The sequence below is a fragment of the Hemibagrus wyckioides genome, linkage group LG08 (assembly GCF_019097595.1).
Source record: "Hemibagrus wyckioides isolate EC202008001 linkage group LG08, SWU_Hwy_1.0, whole genome shotgun sequence".
In the NCBI taxonomy this organism is placed as follows: Eukaryota; Metazoa; Chordata; class Actinopteri; order Siluriformes; family Bagridae; genus Hemibagrus; species Hemibagrus wyckioides.
In genome coordinates this window covers 5,473,736-5,499,943 of record NC_080717.1, presented here as the reverse complement: position 1 = coordinate 5,499,943, position 26,208 = coordinate 5,473,736, and the positions used below count along the sequence as shown (strand labels likewise).

General features: G+C 38.5%; 1 protein-coding gene across 2 annotated transcripts in view; it reads right to left on the bottom strand.

The window, feature by feature from the left end:
* fstl5 (follistatin-like 5) overlaps nucleotides 1-26,208 on the bottom strand; it is a 159,581-nt gene that overhangs the window by 87,439 nt on the left and 45,934 nt on the right. For both annotated transcript variants that reach the window (XM_058396178.1, XM_058396180.1), the window contains exon 4: nucleotides 21,254-21,502. In XM_058396178.1, coding sequence (XP_058252161.1) covers nucleotides 21,254-21,502 — 249 coding nt within the window. The remainder of the gene's footprint in view (nucleotides 1-21,253; nucleotides 21,503-26,208) is intronic.

Sequence of the window (26,208 nt, the reverse complement as noted above, 5' to 3'; positions counted from 1 at the left end):
AAGTAGTCTTGGGGCTCAAGGGCCCAACCTTGGGGATCAAGTGTTAAGTAGTCTTGGGGCTCAAGGGCCAAATCTTGGGGCTCAAGTGTTAAGTAGTCTTGGGGCTCAAGGGCCCAAACTTGGAGCTCAAGAATTAAGTAGTCTTGGGGCTCAAGGGCCCACAATTTGGGCTCAAGGATTAAGTAGTCTTGGGGCTCAAGGGCCCAAACTTGGAGCTCAAGAATTAAGTAGTCTTGGGGCTCAAGGGCCCACAATTTGGGCTCAATGGTTAAGTAGTCTTGGGGCACAAGGTTTAAATAATCTTGGGGCTCAAGGGCCCAATCTTGGGGATCAAGTGTTAAGTAGTCTTGGGGCTCAAGGGCCCAACCTCGGGGATCAAGTGTTAAGTAGTCTTGGGGCTCAAGGGCCCAACCTTGGGGATCAAGTGTTAAGTAGTCTTGGGGCTCAAGGGCCCAAACTTGGAGCTCAAGAATTAAGTAGTCTTGGGGCTCAAGGGCCCACAATTTGGGCTCAAGGATTAAGTAGTCTTGGGGCTCAAGGGCCCAAACTTGGAGCTCAAGAATTAAGTAGTCTTGGGGCTCAAGGGCCCACAATTTGGGCTCAATGGTTAAGTAGTCTTGGGGCACAAGGTTTAAATAATCTTGGGGCTCAAGGGCCCAAACTTGGGGCTGAAGGGTTATGTAATCTTGGGGATCAATTTTTTAAAAAATTCTGTTTATTATGAAAATCTGATAATCAGATTAGATTATGAGGACCATCCACCAGGTCCCTGTGAATGAGTTGTTATTAAAATGAATAGAAATTTGGAATAAATTCATAATTCAATAAATTCATTTCAATTCATTTCCAACAGCAATCCAAAGTCATGTTTCAACCGCGCTGAAGTCCACATCACTGTGGTGTAAACGAAAAGCCCTGAAGAACACAACAGATAAACTGGCTTTGATATCGAATGCGATGATAAAATTTCTGCTACACACACACACACAAACACACACACACACACACACACACACACACACACTAGTTTAGACTCAATTACTGCTTATTCAAAATGACCTTCTAGTCTTTATTTACTCAGTTCTGCTCGCAGGAGTTTCTGAGATCCTGCAACCACATTGTGTACTACACAAATGTAGTGTAGTACACAAGTACAAAGCATGTTTGTACTAAACAAACATGCTACTCTCTCACACACACACACACAGAAACACAAAATAACAAACACACATGCGCGCAAACACACACACACAAACAAAAAAAACAAATACACACCTACATGCACACACACATACTCTCTCTCTCTTAAACACACACATGCATGCATACTCTCTCTCTCTCTCTCTCTCTCTCTCTCTCTCTCTCTCTCTCTCTCTCTCTTTCTCTCAAACACACACACGCATGCATACACTCTCTCTCTCTCTCTCTCTCTCTCTCTCTCACACACACACACACATACACATTATCTTCAAACAGAGTTGAAAAAGAATTAATGAACGCACGGTTGTTTATTACAGATCCATCTTTGACACTGTGTCTTCCTCTCTGACTCATCTCCATCAGGATGCGTGGGAGTGTTTCAGCCTCGCTAGGAATAACACGGTGTCTGACGACAAACCCTGCTTCACCTCAGACTGCGTTCCGCCGTAATTGAAGGTGTGTGACAGCAATATATACAACGTAGTGCAGCAGTCAGGGGTGAGCTGATGTATATTGATGGGTCATGCTGCTCTGGCTGCTCAAACGTCCTGCAGGAGACGTGAATATAGTGAGCAGCAGCAGGCTGTGATGTGGACGTACAATACGACTAGCACCGTTAGACCAGAGTGCTATGATTACTACCAGGAAAAACATGTCTAAACATGCTAATAATGCAGTTTTATATAGTAGATAAAGAATTAAACATGTAGGGGTATGCTGTTATAGGAAAATAATCAACAGTGGTGTGGGGTGGAGTTATTGTTACTGTTACTGTTACAAATTTTCATCAGAATGCCTTCGATTTTACCTGATAAATGATAAATTATATATACCATGATAAATTATATATAATTAATTATATTACAAATTATAAATATATTAAATAATAAATATATAAACATTATTACAAATTATAAATGTAATTTTATAAATATAAATATAATTAAGTAATAAAGTAATTAAATACATAAATAAATAAATAAATAAATAAATAAATAAATAAATAATATTCTACATCAAAAGAACAAAATTTAAAAAAAATATAAATGTGCAAATTAGAGCGTAATGAAGTGTACGTTTACCAAGCACATAAAATAACGATCAGATCACATCTAATCACTCGTAGATGGATTTTCCGATGTCTATATTATTTATTTTATATTATTAATTTTACATTATATTATATTATTAATATTATTTGTGTCCACTATTAGGCTAATTTTGATTTATATTTCATTGTGGATATTTCATGTTTTATCCAAATCACGACACACAACGTTAACAGATCATCAGACTGTGTCAGAGAATGAAGTTAATTCTATGTTAAATATGTAATAAAATAATCGATAAGCCTAGATGTATTTAAAGATCGATTAAAGACTAATTATTGCCAGTCTGATCTGTCTAGCTACTGCGTCTTGTGATACAGAATGTTTTTCCATGCGCCACCTGGTGGGTACTGTGTGAAGCACAACACGGATTTAAATCCTAATAATGTAAAAACCGCAAACTTCTGACCAATCAGGATCGAGACCACTGTGGAACAAGTGGAAGCCTACAGCATCCTTCACGTAAAGCATATCTATTCTGAGTGGCTTTGAAAAAGAAGCATTTGACCTAGAAGAATGCAAAAAAGAAAATGAGTGAAGGTCATTTTTCTCTGGCAGAAGCAAGATTGTTCAATAAATGCCACACACACACACACACACACCCACACACACACACAAAAACAGACACTCGATAACTGTTGATATGCGGCACGACTGCCACTATCCTGCCATGACATTCACCTTAAATGTTACTTTCCTCGGATTAAGCTTTAACAGGGACCACTGATGGTCCACCATATGGAACTTATTTTATCTGTTGGGGAAAAGAAGCTTTCAGTAAGTCCTGCCCTTTACAGACATGGCCTTTGTGTGAAAATAAAATCAGGGTCCAAAATACCATGACACATACTTAGAACTTAAGATAAAAATCTTGCCTACAAAGTACAAAACAATCCCCTTTTATATATTTAATATGTATTTTGATGCATGTGCTATATCTAGATAGCGCTACTGATACAGAATCAAATAATAATAGTCTTTTATTTAGCTTTCTTTACATATTAATATGAAATGCTCACCTGTCTATGTTCATGCACTTAAGCTACTTGACTCAGTCTTTATGACGTCAGCTAGTTACTAATGACTTCCTCCGAAATTTTGTCATTTTGTGATGGCGGAAATCGAGCAAACGCCACCGTATTTACATGAGCTTGTAATTTCTTAGCTTTTCAGAATGAACACAGGTTTTTTTTACATGTTTGTGCTAGGACGTGTCGTGTGATGATCACAATAAGCGCTCGGTCAAAGGTCTCTTCGAATCATATGTGTCGAACAACTGTATTACGTATTCATAAATATAATGTTTTTCACTCGTCGAAGTTCAAACGCAGAATTTCATGCTTGAGTTTCAGCAATTCTAGTAGTGTTCTGCAAAAAAAAGCATAAAAAACTGACTGACATTAGTTCATTATCTGTATCAGCGTTCTTTATAGCGATGTGTGAAATATGCTTCGATTTTCTGTGTCGGAATTCCTCATTGTCAAGGATTACTAGCGGCTGATGGTGAAGAACAGCATACTCGTAGGTAAGAGTTGCTTTTATTCACCTAGCATTGCATGTAGGGATTTTTCTCAGCTGGGCAACATCGCTTGCTTTAAGATGTTTTTTTAAAAGGTTTCTTGGATCATTTTCTTAGCTTTTGATTGACATCTGCAATCAGGAAATACCTCTAGATCATGTCGTTTGTTCATCAGCACAACAACACACAGTCGGCTTACATTACGGTGTTGTTTTTAGAGGTATGAGGATGGGATTTGATCTCTAAATGCGCAAAAAAATCTCTCATGGGTGGTCCGGAGGTACTACAGATGGAACCACCAGTGTGCACAAGGAAAAGCAGTACAGGTTAATGTTATTTTTGAGAGTGTATATTAGAAAAATCTATCAACTCTTTCGTTTTTTTAGCAGGAGGTCCCTAGAGCCAAACCACATCATTGACTCGGAGGTGATCTGGTCGGTCATTGTTGCAGGAATCAAGTGTTAAGTTCCTCAGTCAAGGCCACCGGTTCTGCTTCTGAGATGAAGAGAGATGACATCTTTCTCACTCTACCATTCACATTAGCAACACTAGCACCTTGGAAAAGCGGCAGCTCTTTATTTCCAGGTACAGCATGATAAAATACTGGTAGCTCTCCATCTGTCTCATCTCTCGCTCATCCGCCACTTCATGCCTTCTGAATTTTTCATGGCATCCTACCAGTGAAAGGGCTTTGTTTGAAATCCGAGCCATGTTTTATTTATGGGGTGCGGACTCTGGCCTACAAAGCCTCCACTCCACTGCTGTACAGTGTAAAGTCCCAGCAGAGACCTCCACACAGTGTGTGCTTAATAACAAGCTCATCTGCCTGGGGAGATATTCACCAATGGTGACAATCCTGCTCTTGGTTTGGCGATTATTCCAGTTCTCACAGTCTGTGGTGCTCCTCTAAGCTTTTTTGCCCGTGTACTCTGGACTCGTGTCACCTCAATGACACTGTTTATCCCCATTGTGTTTCTTTCTATTTTCTACTCCTGCCATCGTGCTGTATTCTCGCCACAAACTGAAAATTTTTTCCCCACCTGCATCTGCAAACCTGCTGCCTGCTGTTCCACCTGTAATTCGATTCTCCTTTTTCTCCTGTCACGCGTTCTTTACTTTGCTTTCTCACATCCCTCTCCGTGTCGACGAGGAGCTCATTACCAGCTAGTACACCGGGATGGGGTTTGCTCTTCACACAGTAGGTGACAACAACAATAAAAAAAACCTCATTGTCTCTCTGATATTCTGACTTTTTTTTATTCTTTGGTGACAACTTGAAGACTAAACAAAAGCAAAACTGGGCTATTTCATGCATCTCAGCGAAGTCAATTTTCTTTCACTGTTATTCTTCTCTGAAGCCCTGTTGAGAATTCTCAAATCTGATTGGTCAGGTGTTGAGTTAAATGAACAGGAGTAACGGCTGGGATTCCAATCACAGGTTTATATGAACTGTCCTTTCTATATTAAGAGATCATTCATATGGACTTAGCAGAATCCTAGTAAAGGGATTAAACAAGATTTAGTACTTGCCAATGTTTTCAGTAATGGAGTAAGTTTTTTTTTTGGTCATATTTTGACTGATATCTATTCAAGAAACAAAGCAAGTCATAACAGGAAATAAATTGTCTCAAAGATGTCCCACAACATTAAATGGTTGATCAGGTATAACATTATGACCAGCTGCCTAATATTGTGTTGGACCCCCTTTTGCTGCCAAAACAGCCCTGACCCGTCCTGCACTGTGTATTCTGACACCTTTCTATCAGAACCAGCATTAACTTCTTCAGCAATTTGATCAACAGTAGCTCGTCTGTTGGATCGGATCACACGGGCCAGCCTTCACTCCCCACATGCATCAATGAGCCTTGACCACCCATGACCCTGTCACCGGTTCACCACTGTTCCTTCCTTGGACCACTTTTGATAGATACTGACCACTGCAGACCGGGAACACCCCACAAGAGCTGCAGTTTTGGAGATGCTCTGATCCAGTGGTCTAGCCATCACAATTTGGCCCTTCATCAAACTCGCTCAAATCCTTACGCTTGTCCATTTTTCCTGCTTGCTTCCTGACTCTAACATCCACAGAGAACTCGGCTTCCCAGAATACACTGCATCCTACAAACATGGCCGCCCCGGATTACACTTTCTAAAGCACAAAATCACAGTTACTGGAATGGGCTGGTAGTAGCTCAAGTGGTTAAGGCTCTGGATTGTTAATCAGATGCTCAGGGTTTAAGCACCAGCACTGCTCAGCTGCCACTGTTGGATCCTTGAGCAAGGCCCCCAACCCTCACTGCTCCAGGGGTACTATACTATGTCTGACCCTGCGCTCTGACCCCAACCCTCCGAAGATGGGATATGTAATGAACAAATTTTACTGTGCTGTAATGTATAGGTGACAAATGAAGGCTACTTATTATAATTCAATCTTTCGTACCTGTCTCCATCCACTATATAACACCAGACACTGTATAAGTGTCTCACAGGAAAACAAGGACACTGGGCATTCGGTGTCAAGGGAATTATATCATGAAGGGGAAATTTATCTTGTGTTTTAGACTAAAAAAATATATAGGAAGCTGGCCGTCAAATAGCGTGAGCTGATTTGCATACAGTAATCAGATTTCAATCTGGCTAAGCAGAGAAGCATTTAATTAAATTTACATGATGCAGGAGGTTTTTAATGTAAAATGGCTACACAGGGTTTGTGTGTGTGTGTGTGTGTGTGTGTGTGTGTAAGAGCAATTTTAATACAAGTACTGATTTCCATCTCTGGATCAGATACACGTTTTTTCCCCCAACATGAGTGTTTTCAGCTGTGTAACACTGGAAACAAGTGGAATGAAGTGATCGACATTGACATGGCCAAGTCACTGAGAAGCGGAATATATAATCTGTTTTTTTTTTTTTTTTAATATAAAAATCTGCTTTCCTGAGTGTTAGTGACATAGCGTAGGAAGATACATCACATAGCAGCAGACACACCACATACTTCTCTCATTCTGTCTGTTGTTGCTCTTGATTATACTGAATCAGGACATTCAGGACGATTAGGTCTCGGGAAAGTGGAGATTAATTTAATCCGCAAACAAACATCTGAATTTTTTTTATTTTTTTCCCCATGCAAATTACTGTAAATTTATTGTACGAAATTTCAACTATTGCCCTTAATAATCCATATCATTTAAAAAAAAAAAAAAAATTATTTATTTATTTTTAATATTTTTCCATTAGTAGTTTTTTCATTAGTAATATTAAAAAAATTATATTTGTTACTAGAAAATAATCTGATCTGCGTAATCTGTGTTTTCTCCTCTGATCTCTGGCCTATAGATTATCTACAAAAGATCAGACATAATAAACCTAAATATCCCAAAGTCCTCTGGACGTGTCTTAAGAACCATGTTTTTTCTTCCCCCAGAATTGATCTATTTATTTTTCCCACATTGTGAATTACACATTAATTACCTTGCACACTAGCGGTATTTCGTCTGCTTTGACTGTTCCTTATCAGAACTTGGACAGCAATTTCTTCACAGATTTGTTATTATGTTATTCCACATAGCAGGAAAGTTCAACAGGCTAATTTGCTCACACTTTTTTCCCACCTCTCCTACAAGTCCTAATTACTTGTTTTAAGTGAATAATTAGCACGGCTCGTTTAACGGAAGCTACGGCGATCGAAAGTGAGTGGTTTTGTTTCCAAAAGATCAAAACCAGGCAGCAAAGCGTCACGCGTCGCACGTCTTTATTTTTCTCTCTGCACTATTTCTGCATGCACAAAAAAACCCCACCAAAAAGGCTCTGCTGTCATTTCGAGCAAAATCCACACTTTTGATAAGCAGTTAGTCTTTGCGGCTGAGTGCCGCGTCTTTGTTTTATGAGAAAGAAAGAAGTAACAAAGCTGCTCGAAGGGTGGCACCAACAGAGCAAGTGCATCAACCCACGCACACTCAATAATCTGTACTCAACCCACAATTCCTTACTTCTCACAGCCGGCCCGCTTTGAAGATGATGAAAGTCGTGCAGATTCTGAAATGATGAGGCTAAGATTGCGAGGTGGCACACTGTACATGATTTCATTTCATCTCTGACTGGTGAATGCGAGCTATGAATATTGCTCATCTGAACATGGAAACGACATAAAAATGAAAGTCCTTCATCTCTTTTAGGAAGACATTTAAACTGAGGGGAAATACCTGATTATTTTTGTTATGTAACCCGTATACCCAGGCATTCCATTCAGTCAACAGAATAGAAATCGACTTATCAGATATTTTCAATCGCTGACTGATTTTCTGGCTGTGAGTCTGATATAAAATGAGTCAGGACTCTGTGTGTGTGTTTTTTTTTTTTTTGGATAACCTTACACAGAATTTTAGTGGTTGAAGATGACACCTTCAGAATTTAGCCGCTTATGAACAAGAACTCAAACACGTATTCAATATATATCTTTGTCTATAGCAACACCCGTATTAAAACTGTTTACACTGCACATTCACTCACTTAAAATACTGACAACAACTGCTGCTATTAAATAGTGTATACACAGATCAGATGACCACCTGCCTAATATTGTGTTGGTCGCCCATTTGCTGCCCTGACCCGTCCTGCACTGTGTATTCTGACACCTTTCTATCAGAACCTGCATTAACGTCTTCAGCAATTTGAGCAACAGTAGCTCGTCTGTTGGATCGGATCACACGGGCCAGTCTTCTCTCCCCACGTCCATCAATGAGCCTTGGCCGCCCATGACCCTGTCGCCGGTTCACCACTGATCCTTCCTTGGACCACTTTTGATAGGTACTGACCACTGCAGACCGGGAACACCCCACAAGAGCTGCAGTTTTGGAGATGCTCTGATCCAGTGGTCTATCCGACATCACAATTTGGCCCTTCATCAAACTCGCTCAAATCCTTACGCTTGTCCATTTTTCCTGCTTCTAACATCAACTTTGAGGACAAAATGTTCACCTGCTGTCTAATATATCCCACCCACTAACAGGTGCCATGATGAGGAGATCATCAGTGTTATTCACTTCACCTCTCACTGCTCATAATGTTATACCTGATCGGTGTATATGTTTACAAGAACCCTCTTCGTTTACAATCCTCTCATTTTTGCACAGAATACAGAATGTACACTGGTCAATTTTGTGTATCTGTCCTGTAGTGCCTTTTGTCTTGCACTGCTTACACTAGGTTGCACACTGTGCGGTTTATGTAGCTAGGACAACTTACTTTATATCCTTAGCTTTATGTTGTTTTATGTAGCACCAGGGTCCTGGAGAAATGTTGTTTCATTTCACTGTGTACTGCGTCAGCTATATATGGTTGAAATGACAATAAAAGCTTCTTCACTTGACTTGACAAGCACTTGGGGCATCTCAGAGAGCAGAAATGGGTTTGATATCATCATTAACATTTGTGTGAAAAAAACTTTTCTAGAACTTTTCTATGAATGCATTGCCCCAAGTAGGCTAGATAAAAACATAAATACTACAAATTCTTAAGTCTCTGAGTGTCTACTTTCATTTGAGCTTCGTATTAAGCGCCACTGTGGAATGAGAGATGACAAAGCTGAAGATGGACAAAACAAAACAGAAGCAAATTTCATTTTTTGTTATGCTTAAATAGCATAATTGAATAGTTTTCTTCTTCTCATGATCGTCAGGATGATGCAACTTCGAATGCTCATCGGAGTGATCGTGTCAGTGTTGATTATAAACCGAAAGGTTAATACGCTATAACCTAATGAAGAACATAAAGAAAGAAAAGAAATTTTCACACAATGAGGCAATTTGATTATATGTATTTCAAGGTAAAGTGTACTGTAGTTGCTATAGACCTTGATCATGAGTCAGAAATCATTTGATGAAATTAAAGAGCTACATAACGCATACAAAAGCCCTCCATGGAAACGCCTACACGCTCAGGATGGCTTCAGTCAGGCATCAGCTGCCATAAATTCAGCTTTTGTCACTTTTGATGTCGTTGAGTCATGTGACAGGTTTTTCTTTGACGAGGTTGTGATGCAGTATTTTTCCAGGCTGTCGTACGTCAGAACGTCGTACAGTAACCGACTCTGGAGTCTGGAGTCTCTGTGATGTGACATATCCAACACGAAACCCCTGACACTGTGAGTAGAAGTGAAAATCAAAGTCAGTCATCACAACGTCTAATGTATAGTACGTCAGTCAGAAAAAAAAAAAACATAACTCCACCTTATGTCTTTCAGAATCTGATGTGTTCTGAGAAAATTGTCATTTACACTGGAAAAGAAAAGCATCTCTACATTATACACACTATATGTCAAAACAGATTAGTCACTCACTTATCTACATCTGTATGTTCAGAATTTGAAAGATGATGGATGCAGCTATGAAATGCAAGAAACGTAAAAGCACACCGTCTTGTGCCTAAAGGAAATACACCTAGATAGATAGATAGATAGATAGATAGATAGATAGATAGATAGATAGATAGATAGATAGATAATATTTAGACAGAAAAATATATAACAAACAAACACACAAATAAATAACTACTGTATATACTGTATATAATAATAATAATAATAATAATAATAATAATAATAATAATAATAATAATAATGAAAACAAAATTAAGTCTATCTAAATAAAAAAAGTGGTGAAAGGAAAAATAATAAAGATTTTAGAAAGATAGATAGATAGATAGATAGATAGACAGACACAGACAGACAGACAGACAGACAGACAGACAGACAGACAGATAGATAGATAGATAGATAGATAGATAGATAGATAGATAGATAGATCTGAGCCTTCGAAAAAAGCCAATATGAAAAAAATATTTTATTTTAAAATAAATAAATAAATAAATAAATAAATAAATAAATAAATAAATAAGAAAGCAAAAAAAAGAACTTTTTGAAAAAAAAAATATGCAAGCACATGCACTCTATCTCAAATGCAAAAAATCTTTAGCTTTAGACAAAAAAATATATAACAAACACAAATAAATATCTACTGTATATAATAATAATAATAATAATAATAATAATAATAATAATAATAATAATGAAAACAAAATGAAAATGTTTCCCATCAAGAGAATCTTATCTAGATGAGTCTATCTAAATTAAAAAAAAAAACTGGTGAAAGGAAAATAATAAAAAAAAATTAGATAGATAGATAGACAGACACACAGACAGCTAGATAGATAGATAGATAGATAGATAGATAGACCTAACCCTTTTTAACTGCAGAAAGTAGATCGTCTTTTACCCATATTTTAACTCCTCCTTTCTAACTTTTTATTAAGACTACTATAATAACATGATGGTCATGCCAGTTATGACAACACCAATAAAGCAAAGCTTTTCTACACCACAAACTCAAACCACTAAAAGAAGAAAAGCTTGCAGGCATCAATTTGTAAAACGATCCACCACCAACAGATTCAGAGCTTAGCCTTAAATCTGCCTGTTTCTGAGCAGCGAGTCAGAGCCTCAGGCTGTGTACCGTCCTGTCACAATCAGCAGAGTGATGGAGGACCACACCAGTTCTTTATGACTGAGTGGGGATTAAAGCGCTGAGCCCAAGTCGAGTGTGTACACTTTCGGAGTCCCGCTCGTATTCTTGTCAGATTTATTTCAAGGGAAAAAATATACGGCTTTTTAAATGCTTAATTAGAGCTTCACACAAACGTTCACACACATATAAAGAGAGTCTTGGCCGAAATAAAAACACTACCACGGTGGTTGTGCTCGAGAGAATTTCATTCAGAAGCCTGAATTGTGGCTAAAACAAGCAAAATGGTCAGCACACGATTTATTATGCACTCTCTAAATCTTAATACAGAATCTGTTTTCTTCTTATTTCAGGTCTTCGATAGAAAACCTACCAGGGATCGGCTCTTCCTTTAAACAAGTGATCTTTATTTCATATCAGTACATAGCTGTCACACTATATTGCTGCGTTTGTACCATGATTAACATTTTTTAATTGGAAATGAGAAGGAATTAAATATGGAAGCTTGGTGATTTAATGTTCCACAGGTTTCTTTTTTTGTGCTAAAACACCATCTTTTGCTAATTGAATTAAAGTTCAGTGAATTTAACTCTGCTTTTTAACTAGGTGTACTTTAATTATATATATATATATATATACCTGCCTTGACTCCTATATGAACTTAAGTGACATCCCATTCCTAATCCATAGGGTTCAATATGACGTTGGTCCACCCTTTGCAGCTATAACAGCTTCAACTCTTCTGGGAAGGCTGTCCACAAGGTTTAGGAGTGTGTTTATGGGAATTTTTGACCATTCTTCCAGAAGCGCATTTGTGAGGTCAGGCACTGATGTTGGACGAGAAGGCCTGGCTCTCAGTCTCCGCTCTAATTCATCCCAAAGGTGTTCTATCAGGTTGAGGTCAGGACTCTGTGCAGACCAGTCAAGTTCCTCCACACCAGACTCTGTCATCCATGTCTTTATGGACCTTGCTTTGTGCACTGGTGCACAGTCATGTTGGAAGAGGAAGGGGCCAGCTCCAAACTGTTCCCACAAAGTTGGGAGCATGGAATTGTCCAAATGTCTTGGTATGCTGAAGCATTCAGAGTTCCTTTCACTGGAACTAAGGGGCCAAGCCCAGCTCCTGAAAAACAACCCCACACCATAATCCCCCCTCCACCAAACTTTACACTTGGCACAATGCAGTCAGACAAGTACCGTTCTCCTGGCAACCGCCAAACCCAGACTCGTCCATCAGATTGCCAGATGGAGAAGCGTGATTCGTCACTCCAGAGAACGTGTCTCCACTGCTCTAGTGTCCAGTGGCGGCGTGCTTTACACCACTGCATCTGACGCTTTGCATTGCACTTGGTGATGTATGGCTTGGATGCAGCTGCTCGGCCATGGAAACCCATTCCATGAAGCTCTCTGCGCACTGTTCTTGAGCTAATCTGAAGGCCACATGAAGTTTGGAGGTCTGTAGCGATTGACTCTGGCCTACTCTTTACGTGGCCTACCACTTCGTGGCTGAGTTGCTGTCGTTCCCAAACACTTCCACGTTCTTATAATACAGCTGACAGTTGACTGTGGAATATTTAGGAGCGAGGAAATTTCACGACTGGATTTGTTGCACAGGTGGCATCCTATCACAGTTCCACGCTGGAATTCACTGAGCTCCTGAGAGCGACCCATTCTTTCACAAATGTTTGTAAAAACAGTCTGCATGCCTAGGTGCTTGATTTTATACACCTGTGGCCATGGAAGTGATTGAAACACCTGATTCTGATTATTTGGATGGGTGAGCGAATACTTTTGGCAATATAGTGTCTATATATATATATATATATAAAGATGAGGAAATACTTAAATTATCCAATCAGCCAATGGCAGTGGCATAAAATCAGCGCATGACATGCTTTTCAGCTCTCACCGCAGTCGTAACGAGTGGTTATTTAAGAAGTTTCTCTAGAGACTGTTGTGTGTGAAAATCCCAGGAGATCAGCAGTTTCTGAAATATTCAAACCATCCTGTCTGGTACTAACAACCAGGCCACTGAGATCACATTTCCGTCTGTTCTGGTATTTGGTGTGAACATTAACTGAAGCTCTAGTCTTGTATCTGCATGATTTCATGCACTGTTCTGCTGCTGCTCTTTGTGCCACATGGCTGATTGGATAATTGCATGAATAAGAGGGTTATGAATAAAAATTTTCCTATAAACACTGTCTAGTGATGCTGTGTGCTTAAAACCACAGAAAATATATGGTATTTCCCAATTTTTGCACAACACTATGCATCAAACTTGTTCCTTTTCTCTAGATTAAATAAAAAGTTAAATTTAATATGCATCTATGATTGTGGTGATTGCTGAACGCTAGCTAACACTTCTTGCTGCAATCTATGATTTGATTAATTTTAATATTAGAAATGATCACAAATATTAGCAATATTAGCTGGCAATATTAGCGTAGTAGTGGCTCAACAGTTACGGGTCTGGGTTAGTGATCAAAAGGTCATTGGTTCAAGCCTAACTGCCCCTGATGTGCCCTAGGTCATTTTTTTTGCTTCAGGGGTGCTTTCTAATGGCTGAGCCCAAGAAGCTGATGAACAAATGCTGCTGCTTCTTCTCATAAAAATGTTAATGGCTACATTTTCTGTTAATATAACCCAATCTATTTTCCCCCAAACTCAAAGGTCTCTCTGTTACTGAAGGTCTCTGGTACAAATATTTACAGAATCAAAAGAATTCACTAATGAAGCAGAACCAAAGCCAAGCTTAACCAAAGGTGGCACAAAGGGAACATTAGTGACACAAATCTGGCTCAACTTGCCTCGCCCTAATGCAGAATTTATATCTGGAGTGCAAGTGACTCTCCGTTTTCACTTCCAGTGTCATTTGAGCAAATCAATTCTGACAGATTCTCAAGCAAAATCTAGGTGAAAAGATTCATTAGTCCATTCTAAGTTTCAATTCCTGTCATGACACCAATTTTTGTCCAAAATGGGTCACTGCTTTCTTCCCTCTAAGCAGTGACAATATCGGTATAATGCGATTGAAAGAAATTTTTTATTTCATTTCAATACAATCCACCCACTAATATACCCACGTACAGTGGTCATTATGCGATGTCAAAGTCATGAGGCAGTTAATAAAATGCAGAGATTTCGAATAGAAAAGTGCACTTCCAAAGTGACAGTGGGTCAATTATCTAATACTATGCCTGGACTAAAGCTGTCATCCATCCTGAATGCTCCCGTTCTCATACATTCTCAGAATTTGAACAGACCACATTGATCTAGGCGTGTGCCTTAAAACGTTCCAGTTTGTTTTCCATCAAGACGTTCTTTCAAGCCCTATTCAGTTGGGATTAGTTTCGCTTCTAAAACTTGTTATCTACAATGACATACAGAGCCAAAACATCAGAATCAAACAAAATAAGTGCCGCACAGATTCTCTCTCTCTCTCAGTCTCTCTCTCTCACTCTGTCCCCCTATCTTTGCTCTCTCTCTTTCTCTGTCAGTAGTGAAAGGCGCTTAATTAGAGGTGTGAAGTTATAATCACTAACCATAAGGAGCTGCACAAACACTGTGTGGTCCAGATGTAAGCTGAGGATGTGTCTCCTAAAAGGAGCCAAACAATCCTGAGGGGTTTCATGTATAGAGGACTTTTAATACATCGATCCTACATTAATTATTACATCAACAGCTAATCTACCTCTAGCAGCTTGTCCATTAGCGTCAGATGTCCGACAATTGTTCATCTTCATTAAATCCTTGCTCATGAAATAATGATGACTTCTTTTCACTGATTAATTGTTTAAAAAAAATGGACAAATACAAGCTAATGTTACACTGATTTGCCGTCCTTGCTGGATGTGTCGAGGCCTTCCCCAATTATTGCACCTAGTGGTCAAAAATGGGAAGTACAGCAAGTGCTAAAAGTAGACTATTGGGGCAGGAATCACGCCTCATACTTGTGCTATAAACATGTCATTGGAAGAGGAGGAAGGACAGTAAATAACAGGGTTGCCAGGTTTGCCATTTTTATGCCAATTTGAGCTAGCTTACAAATGCTGCCACAGCCACAGAGATCTTGCATCATAACACATATACTGAACTAATTCTGATGCATTTCCACAAACAAAGGCAAAGTGTAACTACAGGTAATATTTCTACGATGTACAGCAGCATTTCGGCCCTAATATATATCGCAAAGATGAGGTATGGGAAATGGAGTGGATAATGTCCGTATATTTGAAATGCAAAGAGATGCAAATTCTGAGGAAAAGAAGAAGAAGTCTTTCTTTTCCAATGTCGGATTATTCTGAGCTAGATTTAGGTCTTTTGTGTCGATTTTGAGATGTATTTAGGCTGGAAATTTTGCTGAACCTGTCAACCCTAGGTGCTGATGTTACCTCTTCCATGTGCACCTCAATGGTGACAGGAAACACACCAGTAGCATTGAACGCAGTTGAACAAAGCGCTCAGATTGAGCTGCTAGACACTAGGCTGGATGACTGTCAACTGCTTATTATGGAGTTTTTACAGGGCTTAAAATTCAGCCTATAGGAGATGTTACACAAGACGGCTTCTTGACTGAATTTAGTTTGAGGTTGTGTCACTATTAATATCATCCTGGTCCATCAAAATCTCTGAATGCATCCATAATTTCTCTTAGAATGCAATGAGACCAAACTTATCTAAAAGGGGAGATGTCTGGCTAAGTTAAATAAAAATTGTAGAAGAGATTTTATTCTGTTTTTCTCAAACTTTTAGCTGGATTTTATTGCACAGCTCTTCAGCCAAAAATAACTTTTAAAAGTTCAGTAAATTAACCAGTGATAAATAGACAGAAAAAAGTTTCCAAGCCATGTGCAGCATTGCTTTGTGATCAGGAGATCGTCTGTTAAAATCCTACTGATGGCGTATGGCTTTTCTTTCAATTTTGACTATTTTTAAAAAATTCTCATGCTCCCTTTTTCATCTTTTACTCCTAAGGAATTTAAGATAAACATTTAAGACAACGTTGACACGTAAATGAAATAAAGAAAAGTAAGAATGCCTACTAAATCAAAGAATTTTGCTATGGGACAAAAGAAACTTGCGTGTGAGTATAAATTACACCGAAGAAAAAGTTGGCGCATTAGGAAAGTGTAGAAAGCATGACAGAGCTGCAGTGAGACAGAACAAGTCTCCACTGAATCACTGAGTAATAAAATGGAAATGTAGAGAAAAGGAGACTGTTGCTATAAAACAACAGTTTGTGTTAGTGGCTGCTTTCTAAGCCGAGCTTCAAAGGAGATCAAATGAAAAGATTCAAACTGCGTGTGGATTAGAGGAAGACAATTCAAAAGCTTTTTGTTTTGTCCCTGCTGAAAAGTACATGTGACGAAATCATGCGATGAAATTGAGTAATTGCAGTTGAAAAATTGCAGGTTTGCACACAGGGTATTCAGAAATATTCAGACCACTTCAGCAAAGACCTTTTGCATATCAATCAGCACGCCATTCCCCAATAAAGACAAAGAAAAAACACAAAAACTATTTGTGATAATGCTGCAAATGTATTAAAAATCACATTGGGATAACTATTTAGACCTTAGTACTATGTTGAAGCACCTTTGGCAGTAATTATAGCCTCAAGTCTTTTCAGTTATGATCTGACAAGCTTTACAAACCTGGATTCGAGGATTTTTTCCAATTTTCTCTTCAGATCCTTTCAAGCTCTGTCAGGTTGGATGGGGGACCGTCATTGGACAGCCTATTTCAGGTCTCTCCATTGATGTTTGATCGGATTCAAGACCAGGCTCTGACTGGGTCACTCAAGAACATTAAAAGAGTTGTCCCTAAGCCACACTTATGTTGTCTTGGCTTTGTAGTTAGAGGTATTATTTTGTTGGAAGGTGAACCTCCATCCCAGATGAAGTACCTGACTGATCCAGAAAAGGTTTTCATTAAGGATCGTGTTTTATTTTGCTGTGTTCAACTTCCCTTATACCCTGACTAGTGCCCCTGCTGAAAAACATCCCTAATAGCATGATGTTACCAACACCATGCTTCGATGTTGGGATGGTTTTGAGCAGGTGATAAGTGTTGCATGATTTCCTCCAGATATGACCTTTGGAATTGAGGTCAAACAATCTTGTTTCTCACAGTCTGATAGTCCTTTTTGCAAATTGTAAATGGTACACTGATCACAGGTTTCCACTTGGCCACTTTGCTGAAAAGCCCAGATTGATGGAGTGTTGCAGTAATAGTTGACCTTCTGCAAGTTTCCTCCATCTCCACACACGATCCCAATCAGAGCGAATGCTGGGTTCTTGGTCACCTCCCCTTACCAAGACCCTTCTCCACCAGTTTTCTCAGATTGACAAGGTGGCCAGTTATCAGAAGATTCCTGCTTCTTCCAAACTTCTACTTAAGAATAATTGAGGCTATTGGGAACATTCAATGAAGCGTTCCTTAAACAATGCAAAAAAATCTCTTTTTTTATGTGTGACGATGTGGAGAAAACTCTTCACATGTTGTTATGGCTGAATTCTTTAAAACAGACAAAATAATGTGGAAATGTTTTTATTTAGTCTCCTTTCTAATCTTGCCTTGCCTTTGTTGTGTAAGCAGCCAGTTCAACAAACACAGATGCCTAAAACCATTCTAGCTACTATGTCGTGCTTTGATCAAACTCTCAGAGAAGTGTGTTCTATAGCAAAGTGGAGTTGAACCATTTCCGTTTGTAATCAGATAGCAACTGTCAAAATGTCAGCCATGCTCCGTCACATCATTATCGAAACAGAGACGAGTTCTTGCACAGTCTATTCAACCGAACATTGTAAAGGAAATATATTAAACAAAACAGATAGATAGAATTAGCAATTTTTTCCTCACTGATAGTAGCATGAACAGAGATCTGACTGAGATATGCGGAACATGTTTTAAGTTCTCCCAGGTCACTACACATACAGTATTTGTTATAATCTTTGCCATTGTTACCAGGTTCATATTCACTATAGTATTTATTTGTCCCCAGATAGTTTTTTGTTAACATCTTTAGCAACCACACAGGACTCATGTGCTTGCCAAGAACCCAATTTAGCTAATATTGTGTTTACAGTTCACTTTGCCAGCGTAACAGCTTGCACCTTCATTTTATCCAAATGCTCATGCTAATGCCAATGCCTGAATCCCTGTGGGCAACAGACTACAGTCTTTTATCAAGCAAGTTACAAATACATGCAACAAATTTCCTTCTGGAGCTCAAAGATAACATTTCAAACACTATTGTCTTTGTTTTAACACGTCTCCATATGGTGGAGGGATTGATACACTGTATTGTAGCTGCTAATGTGCTTTGTCAGGTCATACTGATTAGTGTAGATTTAATCTTTGTATAAAATAAAGCAACAGTCCACATAGTGTGCTCTGAATTATACAGTATTTTTTGGTAGTTTTAGGAATTGAACAGTGTTAATATTTGCCAGCGCTGACTGCAATTAAATATAATGACACATGAGAGATGGAAGGATGTAAAAAAAAAAAAAAAAACAGTGCTAGAAGGAGAGAAAAGAAAACCCAAGTAGCATCAGAAAAAATAATTTCATACACTATTATTCTGCACATAATTCTCACTGTTCTATCAGTCAAGTGTAGCAAATTTTCTGCAAAGGCAAAATACATGTGACTTCAAGTGCCACTTAATTTTCAATCTGGTTTAAACCTGCATAAAGTAGAAGCGATCTCCCAATCATGTGTGCAAGAAATAGGAGAGAAGAAGAGATTGGAAAGAAAGGTGAGTTTGCTGGAGTCATGCACTGCTTCCCATTCAGATTGAAAGCCCTCAAAGCCCATCTGTAGCTTCCCCCCACCCTTTTCTTCTGCTTCGCAGAGAGATAAGAGGGCGAGTGGATGGGAAAAAATGGCTGCCTTTGATGCTTCCATCAAAGCAAGGCTACGACACAAACAGCCATTTTCTCAGAACACTTGGCACTCTGAACTCTGAGCAACCTGCTGCAATGCTGCCCTCGTCCGCTGCAGTAAAATCGTCGTTTTGAAATAAATAGTTAAAATGACGATTGAGTCTGGAAATAATTGCTTGGTGTTATGGGATAACACATCTTTCATCTGTCATCTGCACTTGATTACGACATTATGATCAGGCAGGAGCATCATGAACATTTTGATAGCCGGTATTTGATTACAAAATGAACTGATGTCTGGGATTATGTCCTTGATCAAAGCGTGATATTCACTCTGATTAGTGATTGGTCGTTAGAAGCGATGGTGATCTATGATTGGTTATTGGGGAAAATGCTGACTTGGCCAATGTGAATAATTGTGATTATATTTTTGATCATTAGAAGCAAGGATAATTAGTGATTGGCTGTTGAGAAATAATGTTATTGGCACCAATGGTGATCACCGATTGGTCAGAGCACCACATAGTCAGGCTTTACACAAAGGTGGTGCCACTTTTGTTCATGTAAATGTGCTTGACAGATACTCAGACTGATCCTATGATGCAACTTTGCTTTTATTTCCACAGTACCTACTTTAGTTCCTTTCTACAAAATACCTTCCAATTTACTGTTTCATGCACAAGAATTGTATCCAGTCATTGTATCCCATTCATTAGCATATATTGTTGCTGGCTCTGGTGAGTTAGCTTGCTTTGCAAATCTGCCAATGGAGTAAGTACAAAACTTATCTAAATCAAACAACCAGCGTTAACACTGATTAGTATCATCTCTCAGCTTAAGAGGAAGGTATACATCAAGACTCTTTTCTATTCTGGCACCACGGTGTTGGAACGAATTTCCTCTAGATGTCTGAACAGCTGAGTCACTGACCGTCTTCAAATGACGGGTGAAGACCTATTTCTTTGTGAAACACTTAAACTGGCTCTTATTTTACCTTTTCGTTTTATTGTTTAAAGAAAGTCCTCCCATCACAGTATTTAGGCATCCTAAGTCTGTGACCTATTGAACCAGTGTTGATGTATTCAATGATGGAGACTTCAAAGCACTTTTGTACGTCATTCTATATAAGAACGTCTACCAAATGCCAGAAATGTAAATGTAGCGTATTATTTACAATCTTTAACTAATAATGTCCTGAAGCTTTGGAATGATCCCACCTTTTCCCTTCTTTCTGGACACGTGAAGTCTAATGGATCACTAGTGTGAACATGGGATCAGACATATTTATGCAGACTGACTGTTTTTACTGCTGCATTAGTAAAAATGGCATCTTACTCAACATGGCAGCTAACCAGGGTGAGGTAGCCAAAATAAAGCATTCAAATGATGTTTTGTTTAAATATATCCGTGTCTGATTAAAGCAGACATGTTACAAATATATAATTAGCAGGAAAGCATTTTTGTCTATTTTCCAGAATTTTCCAATAGTGTTGAAAAAAAAAAAAAAAACACAGCACGAATGAACTAGAACAAAGTGATCATTGTTTTGAGACAAATCCAAGTTAATACTGTGTAGCGCCATGGTGCTGTGTAATATCTACAGCTAAAACAAACTCTCAGAAGATGATGAATAATCCGAGCCTGTTAGAGCAGACCTAATGAGCAGAACAGATGTCATCCACACTGTGAAACAGATCAAATGTGATTTGGCAAAGCGTGAATGAGCGTGACAGAAGAGGCAGATTGAGAAGATTATGGCAATGAGAGGGCTTTCAATAAGTGACCTAACCACCTCCTCTTGTGTTGCACTTCTCCTCGACTTCTTTCCTCAAATTTTTATGCACAGCTTGATTACAATTAGAGCAGAACATCCCAAACTCTGGCACCTCTACAAAGTATCACTGATTTGAACAAGTGTACTTGCTGAGATACCTTGTTATTAAGCGTTATGTTTGTGTACATTGATAACCAGCACTCTACACATTATTATACTGGACAATTTGTCCTCTTTCTTACCTTTGTAGAAACATTCTTCGCTGTGAACAATGGTGATTCTTTGATGGGCCAGACACGAGGCTCGGTGCAGCTCACAGTGGTTCTGGTAGAATTTCCCATTAGATCCACAGACTGGTTTGTAGTGCGGCTTGCAGCGATCCAGACACTGGCACTCTCCCTGACCGCTCACATGGTCAACCACACAGTGCTTCCCCAGACCACAGTACTTATGCTTACAGGCATTTTCGAAGCTGTTAGGACCATACAAGCCTGCAGAGAGAAAAAAAAATGTTACTTTGTGAGAAAGTTTTGTTGCTAAGAAGTATATGATACATACTCGAAAAGTTGATAAAAGTCAGCAGATTATATGACTTGCATAATCATTGAATCGTCAAAATGTCTTAAATGAAGAAGAAAAACTGGTCATTTGGGACAAGGGTGATCATTTATTGGTAGTTTGGAATAATGATGACTATTGATTGGCCATTAGGAACAATGGTGACCAGTGATTGGTTGTCCAAAACAATGGTGATAATGATTGGTTGAAATTTGGCCATTGGGAACAATGGTGGATAATTTTTGATTACTGGGGAAAGGAAGCTCAGTGATTGGCTATTGAAACATAATGGAGATCAGTGATTGGTTGTCAGAAACAATGGTGATGAAATACTAGTTATTTGAAACAACAGGGACTTGGTCATTGGGAACAATGGTGATTAATGTTTGATCATTGGGGATAGGAAGCTCAGTGATTGGCTGCTGAGAAAGAACGGAGATCAGTTATTGGTTATTAAGGCCGTAAATAATTACTTTTTGGTCATTGGGAATAATCATAATCAGTGATTGGTTGTCGGAAACTATGGTGATGAGTTACTGGTTATTTGAAACAATGGTGATGAGTTACTGGTTATTTGAAACATTGGTGATGAGTTACTAGTTATTTGAAACAACAGGGACTTGGCCATTGGGACCAATTGTGATTAATGTTTGATCAATGGGGAAAGAAAGCTCAGTGATTGGCTGTTGAAAAATGATGGAGATCAGTGATTTGTTATTAATCCCAAAAGTAAATCATTTTTGGTCATTAGGAATATTCAAGATCAGTGACTGGTTGTCAGAAACAATGGTGATCAATGTTTAGTTCTTTGAAGCAACAGTAACTTGCCTATGGGAACAGTGGTGATTAATTTTTGATCACTGGGAAAAGGAAGTTCAGTGATTGGCTGTTTCAAAACAATGGAGATCAGTTATTGGTTATTAAGCCCAAAAGTGAAACATCATTTGGAATAATCGTGATCAGTAATTGGTCGCTAGAAACAATGGTGATCAGTGATTGGTTGTTTGAAGCAACTTGGCTATTGGGAACATTCATGTGTTGATCATCATTGTAGGAAGAAAGCTCAGTGATTGGCTGTTGAGAAACGATGGTGATCAGTGATTCGTTATTAGAACCAGTGGTGATTATTGATTGGTCAGATCGCCACACAGTCATGCTTTACACAATGTTGATGATTGAAGCTCACATGCTCCCTCAACTCGTAATACCAGCTGCTGTCATGTGAGCCAGACAGACACAGTGAGTGCACAACAGATGTTACCATCTGCTCCAAAAGTTGCTAGGCTTCATTTTGAAATAAAGACACTACAAAAGTAACCAAATATAGTAAAAAGTCACATATTTGGCAACTCTAATAAATGAAAGGATTACACAGGAGGCACTAAATATACACATCATTTAAGGGCATTGCAAAAAAAAATTCAACAAACAAGCCCTTCCTTAAAAGTTGCACTTTCCAAAGCATCCAATCCACCTAAGCAGATAATACTTCTGTTCGATTAACACTTATCCCTCTTCTTGAACCTTCTCGAAAGCTTACGAGGGACAGTGCGGCTTTTAGAAACGAGGAAAGCAAAAGGTCCACTCTGGTGGAAGCATCAGAACTGATCAATCGTAAACAGATGTGACAGGCGGGGAAATACACAGGCTCTGAAACCACTGAACCGAGAAGAATCAGACAACAGAGTGCTACTGAAACGGTGGCCATCTCATCCAAAGATCACTGGCCAATCACACCTGCTTCCCTTTAGATTCGCCCAGAAAAACCAAGCCCCAAAGATTGGTTTTAGATCTCTCTTAAGTTCACCATGTAATGTAAATAACTGGATGGTAATGTGAACTATTTTTGGTCTCAAACTCAATGCAAACATTTCAACATTTGGACAATTTATTTTTCTGTCTCTTTTCTTTCCTCAAGTTTCTTTTTCATTCTAATACTTTGTTATCCAGGATGACTGGATGGCTCATTCATCTTCTTCGTCTTCTTCGTCTTCTTCTTCTTCTTATTATTATTATTATTATTATCATCCTCTAATGCTTTACATGTGCTAATGTGGTAAACCTGATACAGAATTTAGAAAACCCTGCAGACAATCTGCTCCTTCTGCATCAATGGCAGACAAACCTAGCAGGCTTCAGATGAAATATGCATGATGATGAGGCGCCCAGGTGCTATCAACTCATTACCTCTTTATAGACTAGACAGAAATCTGAGCTCCATTTGAAAGCTTTGCACTACTGATCCTTTAAAAATGACTCATGATTAGAATTGCAGTCTTTACTTTTCCAGTGCCCTCAGCACTCAGTCTGGACAGTCATTGTTTACTTTTAACACATAAAATGCAATAATCCTATTCTTTTTTTCTTTTTTTGTTCTGAGAGTTCAGTGGGGATGATGTCATTTCTTTTTAATTTCTGTTCTGGAAACTATTCCCTTGGAGCAGCCTACTTCTACTCCTACTTAGATTTCTTTCTGTGGGTGAAAAAAGTTCATATTATATAAGTCCCGGTCCTTTGGATCACGGCACGAAATTGTAAATATTATATCATTTTTTTAATCCTATACACCCATATTGAAGAAGAAGAAGAAGAAGAAGAAGAAGAGGTATCAGTTGGGTTGATGAAGGGCACATGATGTAAGGCCATCATTAAAATGCACACCATGTCACCCTGCAGCCATATGACAACAAAGACAAATGACTAATTTAGTGCAAGTGATTTGTTATTGGGTGAATGATGTGTAGAAATTCTATTTAACCACTGTCATTTCTCTTGTCTGAAATGACCTGCTGGTTCAAGGCAATGTCATTCGATTTGTAAAATACAGAATTTTTATATGGACGAAAAACAAAGAAGCTTAATTATGTACAATATGCAGAGTTGACAATTTCTAGACTAATGCTAAACATAGACTAGAGAATCTTTTAGCATGATTATTAGAATTAGAGTAGAGTAGAGTGGAGTAGACTAAAGTAGAGTAGAGTAGAGTACTTTATTAATCCCCAAGTAGAAATTTGTGGTCACAATGGCCACAACCCAAGAGCAACATGAAGGAAACAGCAAACAAACAAACAACAACAACAACAAAACATGAATTAAGTCAATTGGGGTCAATTTGGGGGGTCATCTGTTTTGGTTGTTTTGGACAATATTGAGGTCACTTCTACCTATCATCTCTCTCCACCTATCCCTATCTTCTTCATCCTCAACACTTGCACCCACTAGCTTGATATCCTTATTTATTGCATCCATATACCTCCTCTTTGGCTTTCCTCTTTGCCTCCTGCCTGGCAGCTCCATGTCCAACATTCTCCTACCAATATGCTCACTCTCCCTCCTCTGAACATATCCAAACCATCTTAATCTGGCCTCCCTAACTTCGTCCCCCAAACGCCCAACATTAAGGTCACTATAACGATCCATTTTTATAATGTTCAAGAAAGGGTAAAAATTCTATTCTAGAAGGTCAAATTGACACCAAGGGTAAAACATGTTTGTAAATTTGAGGATAGCAGGGGGGTTAGATAAACTAGTACTAAGTACCAAAAATTAAATAAAAGACCAAAACCTCATGTATTGCATGTGAGCCAATGGACACAAAGTCTAGCTAGATATCTAAATCACAGCCCAAAGAACAAAACCATCACCTCTGGACATTTAAATTTACATTACATTTACAGCATTAGGCGGATGCCCTCATCCAGAACGATGTACAAAAGTCTCTATCAATGAATACATCAATACTGGTTCGCCAGCTCACAGACTATGAATACCATGAGACTAAATATCTGATAGGAGGAAATATAGCACACAGAAGCACATTTTTTTTTGGTGAACAAAGTGCGTATATGTATTATCTGATCTGTGTCTGAGTAATCGACTGGTTGTCATTCACTGTAGTATCAAGTAAGGTCAGTTATGATTTGTTTATTTTTCTATTTTGAAGTTTTGTCCTTGTATTTTATTTAAAATGCAAAAAAAATAATAAATAAAAATATAAAATAAATAATAAAAAAATAAAGTCAAAAAGGCACTAGTCAAAACAACTCCAAATTCGCTAATGACAAAAATTGCACAACAACAACAAATTATCTATCTATCATTCATTCATTATCTTTCCACCAGATTAGACAAATAATTATCTGTCAAAAAAAACTGAAAAATTTGTCATATTTTCTTCTTTCTTCTTTTTTTCCCCTCATTGTTTCTCTTACTTATTCAGTCGCCTGCCAATTTCAAACCATCGTCCATTAATTTATTACTACAGGGTCAATCTTTAGCCACATTTGAAAACATTACCCTGACTAGGAATTACTATTTTTTATGTTAGTTAATTAAGCTATAAGAATCATATGCACTATAGAATTGAAGGTGAAATATTGTTTGTATGATAAATACTCAGGCAGTTGTGCTGTGTTTAATGAAACTCCTTGCTGACGTGGGCATGAGGAAAGAAAAATGTGCTTCAAGGTCAGCACTGTGAATAACTGGACAAGCATCTGTTCTAGACAAACTGCCCAGCATGCAGACCTCACATCACATGCACATAGTTAGCTCTGAATACCGATTCTGGCAATTTCTGTGTGAGCTTCACACTATAAAGCTTAACTCAACTCTGAAAAGGGGCTAGAGAATAAAA